The 13040-nt window shown below is 38.7% G+C and overlaps 1 protein-coding gene across 1 annotated transcript; it reads left to right on the top strand.

Moving 5' to 3' along the window:
* Positions 1-4403: 4403 nt before the first annotated feature.
* Positions 4404-9987, top strand: LOC113740226 (uncharacterized). The gene is made up of 5 exons (XM_027267768.2): positions 4404-4986; positions 7669-7719; positions 8476-8538; positions 8619-8687; positions 9265-9987. Exons 1-5 carry the CDS (start codon positions 4612-4614, stop codon positions 9547-9549), a joined length of 843 nt encoding a protein of 280 aa, XP_027123569.2. The 5' UTR covers positions 4404-4611; the 3' UTR covers positions 9550-9987.
* Positions 9988-13040: the final 3053 nt, after the last annotated feature.

Below are 13040 nucleotides of genomic sequence, written 5' to 3'. Positions count from 1 at the left end.
TCATTCAAGCACAGCTAGTCGAATACCAAATTAAAGCAGGCATAGGGCGAACAAGATGTGTGTTGGACGGAGTGAGGTGGGTACTTTTTTCTCAATTATTCTGGAATAATTATAAATATTTGAGACAGGGATGGGGGGGACAAGTGTAGGACTAAGGAGATGTGTAGAAGAAACAGGCAAAGAGAGAAGAAGAGACAGAGGCGAACAGATAGCGGAAAGGGCGTAATTCAGCCATTCATTCACTCGCTCACGCTTTTGATAGTTTAATCTTTGCTACGATGAAAAGCCAACTACGGAGAATTCGATACTCAACACACACACACACACACAGTTGAATTTCCTTTTAGGAAAGTATCTGTATCTATGTTTATGAGTAGTTTATACGTGCCACGCTCCAATGACAAAGGCAATAGTGGCTTCTTTTTGGTAAAATTCGGGTGGCAGTGGTCCCCTTGTCTTGTTATGTATACATGGCAAGCTTCTCTGCCGCATTCCAATCTTAAGTCTGCATGCCAAAAGGTTCGTTTCTTGGGTTTATTTGTCTATCGAGAACTATAATCTGGGTCTGGCCTCAGGATGTATTCGTGGAAATATGGCAGGGACAGCTGAGGGTGCAAATGAATCTAGCCGCTTGCCAATAGTTCGAGTTTGATTAACATCGAATTTAAGTCGAGTTTGAGTTAATCAAGTTGAAATCGAATTCAAAAATACTCAACTCGTTAATTCGCAAGTCGGCTCGATTATATATATATATTTAATAATAAATTACATATATATATTTATAATATTTTATTATTTGTTAAGAAAATTATTATTTTATTTATTTGATAAAAATAAAAGAATTATTTTTTTATTTTTTAAACTCGAACTTGACTCGAATTTGAGTCGAGCTTGAAATCTAGTTTTGCATTGAGTGCTCGAGTTCGAGGTTCATAAAACTAAATTGATGCTCGACTTGATTAGGTCAAAATCAGACTCAACTTGACTCGTTTGCGCCTCTAAGGACAGCAGAGAATTGGCCCATACTACCCTTTCTATAAAATTTAAGTATTAGAGAATTACCCCACCAAAATCTCCATATATGTATATAAATTTGTAAGCTTGCCCCGACACTTAAATAAAATTGCCCTCACTACTATCGACAAAATCCAAAATAGTAGCGCATACTTTGTTTATATGTTTGTATATCCAAATTTAACAAAACTTAAAATAATTGGCACCATTTTACTTGAACAAAGAAAGACACTCAATTTGCATTGATATTCTTCTTGATCTATTCTAATTTGCTTTCAGTACACAAACCAAGTCGAAAAGTTATTTTTTTTTAAAGAAAAAACTTTTTTCACTACACGTTGGAACTCACAAACATTGTTCATTTTTTTATTTCAACTTAACAAAAATCTAGAGAAAATTTATCAAGGTCGTGAGAGGAGAAGTAGAAGAATTTTTTGTTAGGAATATGAGACTTATACAAGGCTCGTATAACCGTACGTACATTCTTTTTAATGCCACGCATGGAACAAACAAAAATTTGTTCTATATTTAGTTTCTATTTCAAGTGAGCTGCACCTTGAAGAAATGGATGCACGCCTTATGGAATTAGACACCCAAATCCTGTATTGGTTCCATGTGTTCTCAAGCATAACTTTTCTGCGCGTCACTCTTTCTATTTTTTCCCCCTACTACTTTGAATCAGTTCTTTTAATTTTCCCCCCTACTTTAAAGGGAAACGGACGAATACATGAATATTCTCGCTACATAAACAAATAAACATTGACGAACATGATTGGGCTGCAAATTTGACAACTAGCATGGCATTGGATTTACATATTTTAGTAAAGTTGTGCCAATGCTTGAAAAAGCCACACCCAATGTGCTAGCATGAGTTCGTGCGATGAGATATGGGCTGCCGCTTCCTGTTGAATCACCACAACCGGACGTAATCAAGGGACAGAGCCATCAACTGTGATCCAGCAATCGCACTCCCTAATTTATTAGCATTAGTTGTTGACTTTTATATCAATTTTGGTTCACTCTTTCTTTTTGCAATATCTAATCCGCTTTGCCCCGTTTCGATTGCATTTTCCATGGGAAAATTACTGTAGCGATTTAATGTATGTGAGAAAAAAAGTAATAAGTAAATGTGATCACGAAAAACGACGCAATTTTCCGATAGAAAATAACAATCCAAACAAGGTTAAACATTCTGTTTGGACAGGAGATTATTTGCCTAAATATATTTACTTACATCACCATTATAATTTTCAATACACATTTTTATCTTTTCAATTACCTTTTTATCTCACATACATCACATCACAAAAAATGTTACAATAAAAATATCTCAAATAATTTACAATCCAAACACACTTGTGAGATCAGGAAAACGCAACGGTAAAATTTGTTTTCTCTCAAGTTATGCATCAAAGATTCTAGTATGGTATATTAATGGCCTATCGATTTACTGATGCACCGTCAAAATGCTTCTCGTATGGTATGTAGAGTCTACGACAAATCTAGCATACCTTGGAACAAATTTTATTATCTGTAAATACTAACTAGTTGAATACTAAAAAAAATTTTCAATGCCATCACAGGTTTGACGAAAAATGATAACGGAGTTGTGTGTCCCTGATCTATTACTCCTTCACCTGTCAGGCCTAGAACTTCTAATAAAAAAGTTTTTACTCTCCAACCCAGTCATCTTTAGAGCCAACTTTCTTCAAATCTTAATCAATACCTTTTTTTTTCCATTTTAAATTGTAAATGGATGATATTAACTCCTAAACTTCGAACCCATTTTTTTTAAAATTTTTAATTAAAAAATACAACACTCTCAATAATAAACGGTGTAAATAAGACAAGTCGAGTTAAAATAGTCAAGCTCGTACTCGATCTAGGCTCATTTATTATTTTAGCTTAATCGATCAATTGAACCTCCCTTAACCAAACTGAATCGAACTTAAGTAACACGAACTAATATGTTGTTTCTTTAAAGTAAGGAAGAAAATGGATATCTCATATATTCTTGGGCTCATCTTGGTGTTCAAATTCGAGCTTTAACGGAGTAAACCTGCGTATGAGGTGAATTGATTGGCATGCAATCCTTTCTTCCTCAAGTATCAGCTAGAAGAACCGTTGTTGTTCTCCTTGATTGCAGCAGTTGAAAGTTCTTTCTTTTTTTTGTCGAAGGACAATAGTTGAAAGTTAATGCACCAAATCTTTTCAATATCATCCACGAAGGGAAATTCTTCGTCATACGATAAATGGCATCAATCATAAAATCAGACGGCAGCAGTTAAAATTCGCCCCTATAAACGCATGCCCAATCCAATCCCCCAAGCCAGACTTGATTCCAGTTTTTGCTTCAAATTGAACTGTATGGTAGTATTGTGGTACAGCGTTTCACATGCGGCGTCATTTATTCATCAACCAGCCTTTGTAGGTCCCCTCCTCCACGGATTAAATCCATCACCCAACCAACAACACAGACAACATCTCCATTCCATGCGCCTCATGGAGTTCTCTGTCCCACGCTCTCTCTGCAGCGCGTTCTCTCCACCTCTAGCATTTGCCACGTCTGACTAGTGGGCCCTTACTCCACATCGAAGATATATACACACACATAAACAGCGCCACCCGCCCATCCGCCCGTCCATTCCATCCAAACGCTGAAAACACTTATAAAAATTAATAAAAAACATAATCTAGCAGGTATAAAAACTCGATTAGACCAGAAAGATGTTCCGATACTTTATTTGTATTTTTTTCAAGAGTGATTTAATTGGATTTCTCTTTCTCACGATGTATAAGATACCAAATAGTAGTAATGCGAGTTTAAAAAAATGTTTAAAAAAAATTACTATAGTATTTCTTTTGATAAATATTTAAATTGTGTCTCTTTTATTCAGTCGTTTTGATTAATTTGATAAGCATACTATTTATAGAGAGAAGTTTGGCTCTAATCTTTTCAGTCACGGGAAGTTATTTGTCATAGTAACATAAGTCAAAACTTATCAAACTATCAAAGAATAATTGATCAGATGAAAAGAGCTGCTAATGTATTATTTTTCATTTTATGAGCAAAGCCCAAAAGTTGGCAATTTCCTTGTTGCATAAGGGATGTTCATTTCGAAAAGTAGCTGATCTATATGTATCATCATTAAGAATAATAGTAAAAGAGAAAGGGAGGAAAAAAATCAAAAAGAAAAGAAAAGAAAAGTACCAAAATCCATCCAATACCACTACAGTCAGACACGCACCCCAACAGAACAACAACACAAGGGGACGAAGGGGGTGTGAATTGACAAGTTGGCATCTTCACCACACACTCACACACTCACACGCGCACACACACAAATATGTACAAATTCGCATATACAAATATATATAACTCATGTCATGCTGCTGAGCAGTTATTTTTATTACACTAACTATTAAACTCCCATTCAGATTTTCTTTGCCACCACCATTCTCTCTTCTCCTCTTCTCCCTGCCCTCTTCCTCACTTTTTCCTCATTCCATTTCCATCTCCCCTTCTCTCTCTGTCCCCAAAAACGGACGGTAATAGTCCAGAAAAAAGAAAAAGGCCAGACCGAATAAGAAACGAAGATGAGCGACGAAGAGTGGGTCAAAGTGGCGACGGTGGATGACACGGCGGTTGCTGAGCTGCTGGTTATGCTAAAGCAAGTCAAGCAGCCGCAGCCCTCCCCGCCGCCCTTGCCAGCAAAGCCGGCTTTATCGCTCGAGTGGAGCGTCCGGCAGAGGCGCTCAAAAGCTGTGGTAGTTCAGGCGAAGAAGCAGGCTCCCAGGGCTAGTCCTACCACGCCTCTCTCATGGAGCGGCGCCACCTCTCTCAGTGGTGGCTGTGTGGGCGGTGGATGCGGAAGTGGCGGCTGCTCCGTCGATGGCGGTCCCGAGGAGGAGTCCAGCCGTCCTTATCCGTTAGTTCGCCCCTCTAAACGCTCCGGCATCTCAAGATCTAAGGTCCGTTTATCCAATCTCACAGCATCCCCATCTCTCTTCTTTTTCACAACAAGTCTCGCCTGAGTTCAACGCCACGCCGCCGACGGATAAGCCGGCGGATGTGGTGGGGTTGTCGCGGTCGCCGTCGCCGATGCGTGGCTTATTAATAGTTTTCTTCTGTTTTCAGGAAAATTCTGTAGTACTAGTAATTTTTTTGGCCTTCATTTGCATTAGCTTTTCGTGTCATTCGATTCGTTGGCACGAAATGACCAGAACGCCCTGGGGAAAGTGTGGTATTAACTGATACGTGTCCAGGGTTGAGGCGTGCTCTAATCTCACCTGTCACCGTTTTTTCAGTTTTGAAACTGACAACACTATAAGCTCCTCCGCCTTTGCCTTTGCATGGGGGAAAAAAAAATAAACTTCCCTTGTACCAGATTCGAAACTCTCCGATGGTCGGACTCGGACTCGGACCCGGTCGCTGCCTGGCCCATAATTATTTTATATTTCCGAAGAATATTTTCTCGTTATTAGTATATACTACTAGTTTTTTTTTTTAAGGAAAAAGGTCAATAGGGTGGTTCTATTTTTATTTTCATTTTGTAAATTTTTTTTTTGTGTTTTTTCTTAGGGGAGTAGTTTAAAAAGAAGAAAAAGTGGTGGTGACTTTCATTGAACGCATATGGGTCAGAAGGGATGACTGGGGACTGGGGACAGGAAGAGCAGTAGATCGAATGACTCATCACGTTTTCTTCTCACCACCTTTCCGCTCACCAGCCGAAGCCCCATTATTATGCGTCTTCGTGTCATAGTAGTACTTTTTATGGACTTTCCCGAATGACGAAATTGCCCTTCTGGATAAGGGTAATCTGGTCCTTCCGTAAACGTATCCAGCCTTTTGTGGTCATTCACGAATGGACCGAGAAACCGTCCCCAAGTCCTTGTCGGAGCTGGCACTTCCTTTGAGCCAATGGATTTGGTAAAATCCTCCAACACACCAAACCCCCCCCCAAAAAAAAAAAGGGGAAAGAGAAAAAGCCCACGTAGTCAAACCTCTCTCGCCAGCTGCATACTGCGACTAGTGTCCACCAGCATCTCTTGAAGGGGTATTCTGGTCAAACAGCATATATTCATTGCTGGAGCTGGGGTCTTGGTACTGGGACCTGTTTAATCGGTGGCGTGCTTTCATGGCAAGATAGGTCTGCGTTCAGTTTGGTGTAGTGTTGTTAGTGGTTATAAATAAAAAAATTAATATTTAAAAAATCAATTTGGTACTTTGAGGTGGGCGGGATCCTATGCGGTAAGCACAATTTTGGACTAATATGCTCACCAGTTAGGTGGGACCAGTTTCCTGAGTGGCATGGTGTTATTGGTACGAAGGTGCCGCTTGGGCTTACGTGGCAGGTAGCCGATTATTAATTCTCTCTCCGTAGTTCGCAGCCTCACCTAATAATAAGAAGTATCCACTCGGATCTGTTTGTCGTGATATTGACTCCATATCTCACGCCAAATGTACACAAAATTTGCGAACATTCCGAGGCGCGCACAAGGCACAACTGTACGTGTATTTATCTTTTGGACTCTGTTGTTTGTTTTGGAGGGTTCCAAACTTCCAATCAAAACGGGCACTGGTACTAGTTGCTAATAGACTTTTCACTGCTTGGCAAATTATCGCTTCAGCCTAACTTGTATAGAAAGACTCTTAATGGAGAATTAACTTACATAGGTACGATTTGTACGACGGTACCCTGTATCTGGGCTATCCTCTTGACGCAGTCAAAAGTAGGAAAGATCAGCTCTTTCTTGATTCTTCTGTAGAAGGAAGAATAAAGGTGGTGATTAAGACTCTGCATATATGTTGTTGTCACCGAGTTTCTTTAGTATTTTTTATTAACTTGGTTTTTTTTTTTTGAAAAAAAAAAGATTTTTATGTTTTATATTGTTGATCCAAAAGGATTTATGTCAAATTAGTGTTTTCATGCTAGAACATGGTGGGGGATTTGTAAACCGAGTACAAAAAGAGGTGCAAAGCGAGCGAGAGCTGAAAAGTAAAGCGTATGGTTTACATTTGGCTTTTTGGTTGAGTCATCGAGGGGACCACTTTTTCAACGAAACTATAGTGCCCTCCTCTGCTGACTTGTTTTACCAAATGAGTTTACATTACTAATTCCCTGCCTGCATTTATTCCCACTCTCAAGCCAAAGTATATCGTTACGACTTTTATAAGTCTGTCGTGCATGGGCTGATTGTGGAAAGCTAGTTATTAACGGTCATGGTTTTTCCTCCCCGAGAATTTCGTGGTCTAAGCAGCCAGGAAGTTTCGGGTCCCCTTACCATTTGTGTATTGAGTCAGTGCCGAGCAGAGTTTTGACCGTGTGCCCGTGGTTGCATGTGCAATTCTGTTTACATGCACTTCTATTTTTCACCTATGGAATCTACTCGTGTGGGTTGAGGGATGAATATGCTTTGCTGCATTCAGCTCTAGTAGTTTGATACTGCAACATGCTTTACTGAATAGGTTCTTTTGTCAAAAGGCAGATCTGATTTCATGAATGCAAAAGTAATTTACTTGGTGTTTTTTAGTGGATTTGGTGAAGACAAAATTTTGAATTTATGAAATTGCTTGTTGTCCTGTCTTCAATAATCGATTTCCTCAACTCATCTTTAATGGTTAACTTGAAATCATAATCTTTTTGCTTTCAGGTTATCGGAACGAGTGAAAATGCCACCAACAAGAGGTCAAGAAAGAAGAAGGTAATAATTCTGATCCCTGCATGATCATATCGGTCCTGCAGCATAGGCATCTTTACTTGGACCAAGCATAAAACAGAGTAGTAAGTTTTGCACCTCAAGCATCTTGCATTCAGAAAGCAGCACAATCTGTACTGGATTTTTTTTGTCATTTTTAGAATGCCCCCTAGATTTAGCGAATTATTCAATGGATACATCTTTCTGTTTCCTTCCCAAAGGCTGCACTCTTGTTTTTCTTGAACTGTACTACTGTAAATGTTGCCCTGTGAACTATTTGGAGTCTGGTAGAAATTTGATTCGTCATATCCTTTTCATTAACTTGTTTGAAAGCTGTTCTAGACTATGAGGAAATGGCCATTTGGCATCACAATCACGTGTTAATACCTGCAACTAATTCTTTCCCCTATCATCTACCAAATTTGATCAGGGTTCTGTATCTGTAAGCTATCCAGCATGTGTTACTTAAACAATAATGTAGAATTTGTTCTTTTCACTGTTTGCTGTCCTAGCTTCCCTCGAAAGAGATGGCAGGTATAATTATGAATTGGGAGGTTGGTTTAGGAAAATCAGTACTCATCTCTTCTCTTGTGTTCACACAGACAGATTAGTGGAGATTTTTTGCATTTTAAGCCATTGAAGAGATCATCTTGTTATAGTCAACAGGAAATAATAAGACACTTCATACGCAGAGCCTTGTATAATTGGCTTGTTATTGGTTTCAACTAGGCTTGGTAATTCAATTTCCTTCTTGATTTGCAGACTTTAGCAGAGCTCAAAGAGGAGGAAGACATGTTGCAAAAGGAAAGAAGGCAGTTGAAGAGGGTAACTCCTGTACTTTCAAATGATTATTTTCTTTTCTATTTTGCTTACGGCGCTGATTGAATACTTGTCTAAATTTGAAGGAATTGGCAACTATACGTCTCAATTTGGAGAAGGAGAGAGCTAGAAATGAAAACTTCAAGAGAATAAAGGTATTTTAGCACGATGCTGACTGTTCCCTGTAAATGATGTGCCTTATGTAAGGAAGTTTGTTAATTTACCATTTTGAGTGGTCTTCATAAACTTAGTCGATTTGTCTGCATTCTATCTGCAGCCTGAAACATGCCTAGAAAAGTAGCTTGATTTGTCATTGTTAGCAGTGAGTCACGTTTGGATGTAATATGAACACATTTTGAAATATTACTGGCTTAATAATTGCGACATTCTTAATCTGTCCGTACATGTTCGAGATCTATAGGTCTTTTATGTAACAAAAAGGTACGTGTAAATTAGAAGAGTGTAAAACAGCTAAAGTTGGTGATGGAAACATGTTACTTAAGTCTGGTCATACAGTTGGCTGTTAGTTTAAGAGATTTTTACAGTGGAATTGGAGGTTCAAAATTCTGCTGTCCATTAATTGGTGCAGGAATTGCTTCTCAAGTATCACGTCTCTAGAGTACACTGTACTAGGGATAATCTACTTGCAAAAGACTGTTTATGTTGTCCTCCATAATTATTGCCTATAGATGACAGTTCCCCCTCCCACCCCCCCCTCCTCTTTTTCTGCAGCTTGAGTTGCAAGCACCTCCAGTAGTTGAAAGTGGTCCGACAGTCAAATCTGATGAGGCAATTTTGGATCAACATGTTCAGAAGATGGCTTGTGTGGACCCTGTTCCGGCACTCTTACCTGCAATAATTGCAAGAAATGAAGAGGAAGGACCAGTTCAACCATCTGCTGAAGTATCTTGTTGTGAAGGGAACAAGGAACTCACAGCTAGTAAATTTGTGCTTCCTGATCTAAACATTCCTTTTGAGGATAATTCCAGCTCCGACGCCTTGTGTGGGGTATGCTAGAAGGAACGGGAGTACACGAATAACTTTTCTTGGAGGAAGCGGGATAAATATGAAGAGCAACATCTAGGCTAATAAGTGCTAACTTTGTTGTAGGCTGATGTATTTTAACCGTAATTACGGACCAAATTTACCTCGACCACTTTCCGAACAGAAGGGAAGTGTTCTGCAATTTGAAGGTACTGGGGGTTAGTTAGGATCTTAGTATTCGTTGAGGTGTAGGGTAGAGATCCTAACTGTTTAGCTGCGGCAGCTGTATTCTTTCCTCGCAGGTTTCAAAATGTTCAATTCTTTGGGGTCAGCCCTCATTCCTTCTATTTCCTTCTTGAAAGGAAATATACATACATAAGATGTAACTATTTCTCATAGAAAAAATATAAGTTAGGTATCCTACTATCTAAAGAAAAAATTTAACGTCAATGAATTCTCCTCTTTTTCTCATGGTTGGCTTGCTTTATGCTCTTCTAATTGCTCCAGCCGCTTGAATCTTCGGTTTTTTATGCTTTGCTTGAAAAATGCTGTTCTTGACCCGAAACTGTCTATTCGAGTCCGAGAAGTGGGGAATAATATACAGCTGGAGGGGGGATGGTAACGTTCGAGTAAAAGCACCGACTTTTAATCGGCGGAAGTGTGTGTTTAGAGTGTAATGAATGAACATTTGTTTTGAGTAATTGCTTTATCCGTCATTAAGTGTGACCTGTTTTCAATGAGGAGGCAAGGAAAGGCGGTGTGTCTGCTTTAGATAGTCCAGCAAAGATTTAGAGAGCACAAGCCAACGGAGAAAAGTGGGCTTTTCGTCCGGTCCACGATCTTACTGAGAAAATGCTGAGCTTGTCCGTCATTAGTTGGGATCAGGGCTTTAAGGGCGTCATTAATTAAGCAAGAGTGCAGATGTTCTCGATGTCTTGTTTGGGGTGGTTAGGCTTTTGGGCGCAGCAAATTTCGTCAAACGCTGCATAAATGATAAAACCCAAATGTTTAATCGCCAATAGCAAAACTGTGTAGGCCTTTTAACTTCTTCAGCTCCACTTCCATTTTTTAGCGTGCTGAAAAGGAAAAGAAAAAAGACAACCACACGTGTACTCCTTTCTGTTATCGATTACTGGCATTTTTAGACGACTTCGTCGTCAGTTCTTTTGTTCTCTCTCTTTCTTGGCGAAATGAATGAAATCGGAAGTGGAGCTTGGGAAACTATTAAGGGGTGTTTGTAAGTATGATTCCGTAGCATATAAACAGATAAAACATTTTAGAGCCAAATTTGTAGGTTGCTCTATCAACCAACGGTTTATACACTCAGCATGGATCATTTGACATCATTGAAGATTTGCTACGAGAGGCGCACAGTCGCAGTCTCTAATGTCAAAATTGGCGCGGATGACGCCAGTTGCTGTAATTAGACACAGACGATTTGCTCCCCTTTTCCTCCAGTTTTCAATAGTACTGACATGGGCTGTACGAACAGTAAACTACAGTCTGCCTACCTTTCCATCCGTGCATCATATGGCATTCCCCCCATTCTATCCACAAAGAGCAAGAATGCAACTGTTCCTGAACGATATGATAATGTTTGTACAAATTGTTACTTCTTATTATTAATTATTTATACAACTTCATAATGAAAGTGTGATGATATTCAATCACCCAACGTCTGGAGGAGTTTGGGTGAAATTGAAGGGGTGGTGGTGTTTAATAAATAAGGAGCATTTGCAGTGGAAGTGGAATGAGAAGAGCATAAATAAGGTGGCTGTGTGAACATTGTAGCTCTAACTCTTTCCCGATCGAGTCAGGAGGCTGGTGTTTGCTATAACGGTGTACCGGCTATACATGGAAAGTGAGAAATCAGGCGATCTTTCAACAGAGGCCTGTTGTTGCTGTGGATACTGTTGCAGATGTGCTTGCTGTAGCTCAGGATGTAATTGCTAGTTGGAGAAGAATCCCTCCGACGGACAAAGTTGAACTTGGAAACGGAGATGGAACTTAGCTTTAGCTCACGATTGTTTTAGCCGGTAGCGGTTAGCGTGTACTTTAACAAGGAATTACTGAAGGGCTGCTATCTGATTGCATACGCTTGTTTTATTTCTGTCATCAATATTTTTTCCTCACAATTTCTCTCACTTTATTATTCAATCCAACCCTCTCCTCCCACTTACCCAAAAAAAAAAAAATTAACGTAGAACAACAGATTATTCAGCAAGTGTTACAGTATTCAAGGGTAACGGTTGTCACTGAACTGTACAGTGTTCATGCCCTTTCCTATTCCCCCCTCCCGTCGATTAGCAACAGCTAGGGCTAGCTCTGTGTGCTTCACAATAAGTAAGTTCAATGGCGTCCTCATCGCTCAACGTCCACATTTACTCAACCACTGAAAGAATAGTATAGTAGTATCTTAATTCGTTTTTTTTTTTTGTTTTTTTTTTTATTTTTACAATCCCTTGTGCCTGTACTTCCCCGAAACTCTCGTCCTGGTTGCCATCAATAATGTGTATTTTGAAAGGGATAATTTCACAAACCTCCCCTAAGGTTTATGATAATTTCACTCGGCTCCTCTCAAGTTTTACAAATTACAATGACCTCCCTTGTCACAATAATATGACTATAATGACCTTTGCTTAATAAATAATTTATAGTATAATAAAATGAAATTTAAAAAGAAAAAGAAAAAGAAATTTGACCTCGTCGACTATCCTGTTTACAAGTTATAGCCAACAATGATTCTCTCTTACTTACTGTTATTTTGTTCTCATCCATCAACCCCTTCCTTCTATAATTCGTTCTCAAATTACCACCAATCATTACCTATAATAGCAGCCAATCATACCATAAGTGATCCCTCAAACTCTACTATATATTCCTATTCCTCATTTCTTCTCTTTGAAATTGTCAAATCACAAATTTAACCGAGAGATTAGATTTAATGGTTGAAGTAAAATTCGATTTCATGGTCAAACTAAAAGGAGATGAAGAGGTGCACAATAATAATGCAGTCATTGGCCAAAAGAGGAAGAGAGATTGAAATCGATAAATTTGCTAATATGTCTATCATCCATCCAAAAAACTTTTTAATATGTTAATAAATACATTTATATTTCTTTTTATGCTTGACAATTATTAGTTGTGGTTTCACTATGGAAATAGAATTTGTTCTTTGTATTTAAGATGTTAATATGTTTGGGGATTTGATGGTAGGTTAGATTATTTTGTTTTGAGAAGGTATGTGCAATAGATTTGAAATTTGGGGTGTGATTCGTTGTAAATAGAATTTTGATTCTTGGCAAAATGAATTTCTTGAAAATCTCTATAGTCATAATGATGCCTTTCCTTCTGTTAAACTTAGTTAATCCAATCCATGTTTAAATCTCCTCTAAGGATTTTCTTCAAAACCATAACGTGGCTCATGTAGTAGGAGTTGAGCCACTTATATGAAATCAAATCATGGCATCCTATGTTGAAAATTATGCAAATACAAGAGCGGTTGATTTTGAGTTTGATCATTC

Source organism: Coffea arabica, chromosome 4e (assembly GCF_036785885.1).
Source record: "Coffea arabica cultivar ET-39 chromosome 4e, Coffea Arabica ET-39 HiFi, whole genome shotgun sequence".
Lineage (NCBI taxonomy): Eukaryota > Viridiplantae > Streptophyta > Magnoliopsida > Gentianales > Rubiaceae > Coffea > Coffea arabica.
The sequence above is the reverse complement of the archived record's forward strand: the minus strand, read 5'-3'. Positions and strand labels throughout refer to the sequence as shown.

Excerpts from the sequence above, each read along its gene's own strand:
- LOC113740226 (XM_027267768.2), top strand. The coding sequence starts at position 4,612 with ATGAGCGACGAAGAGTGGGTCAAAGTGGCGACGGTGGATGACACGGCG. Across the intron at positions 4,987-7,668 it reads CCGGCATCTCAAGATCTAAG|GTTATCGGAACGAGTGAAAA; the intron begins GTCCGTTTATCC and ends TTTTGCTTTCAG. Across the intron at positions 8,688-9,264 it reads AAAACTTCAAGAGAATAAAG|CTTGAGTTGCAAGCACCTCC; the intron begins GTATTTTAGCAC and ends CTTTTTCTGCAG.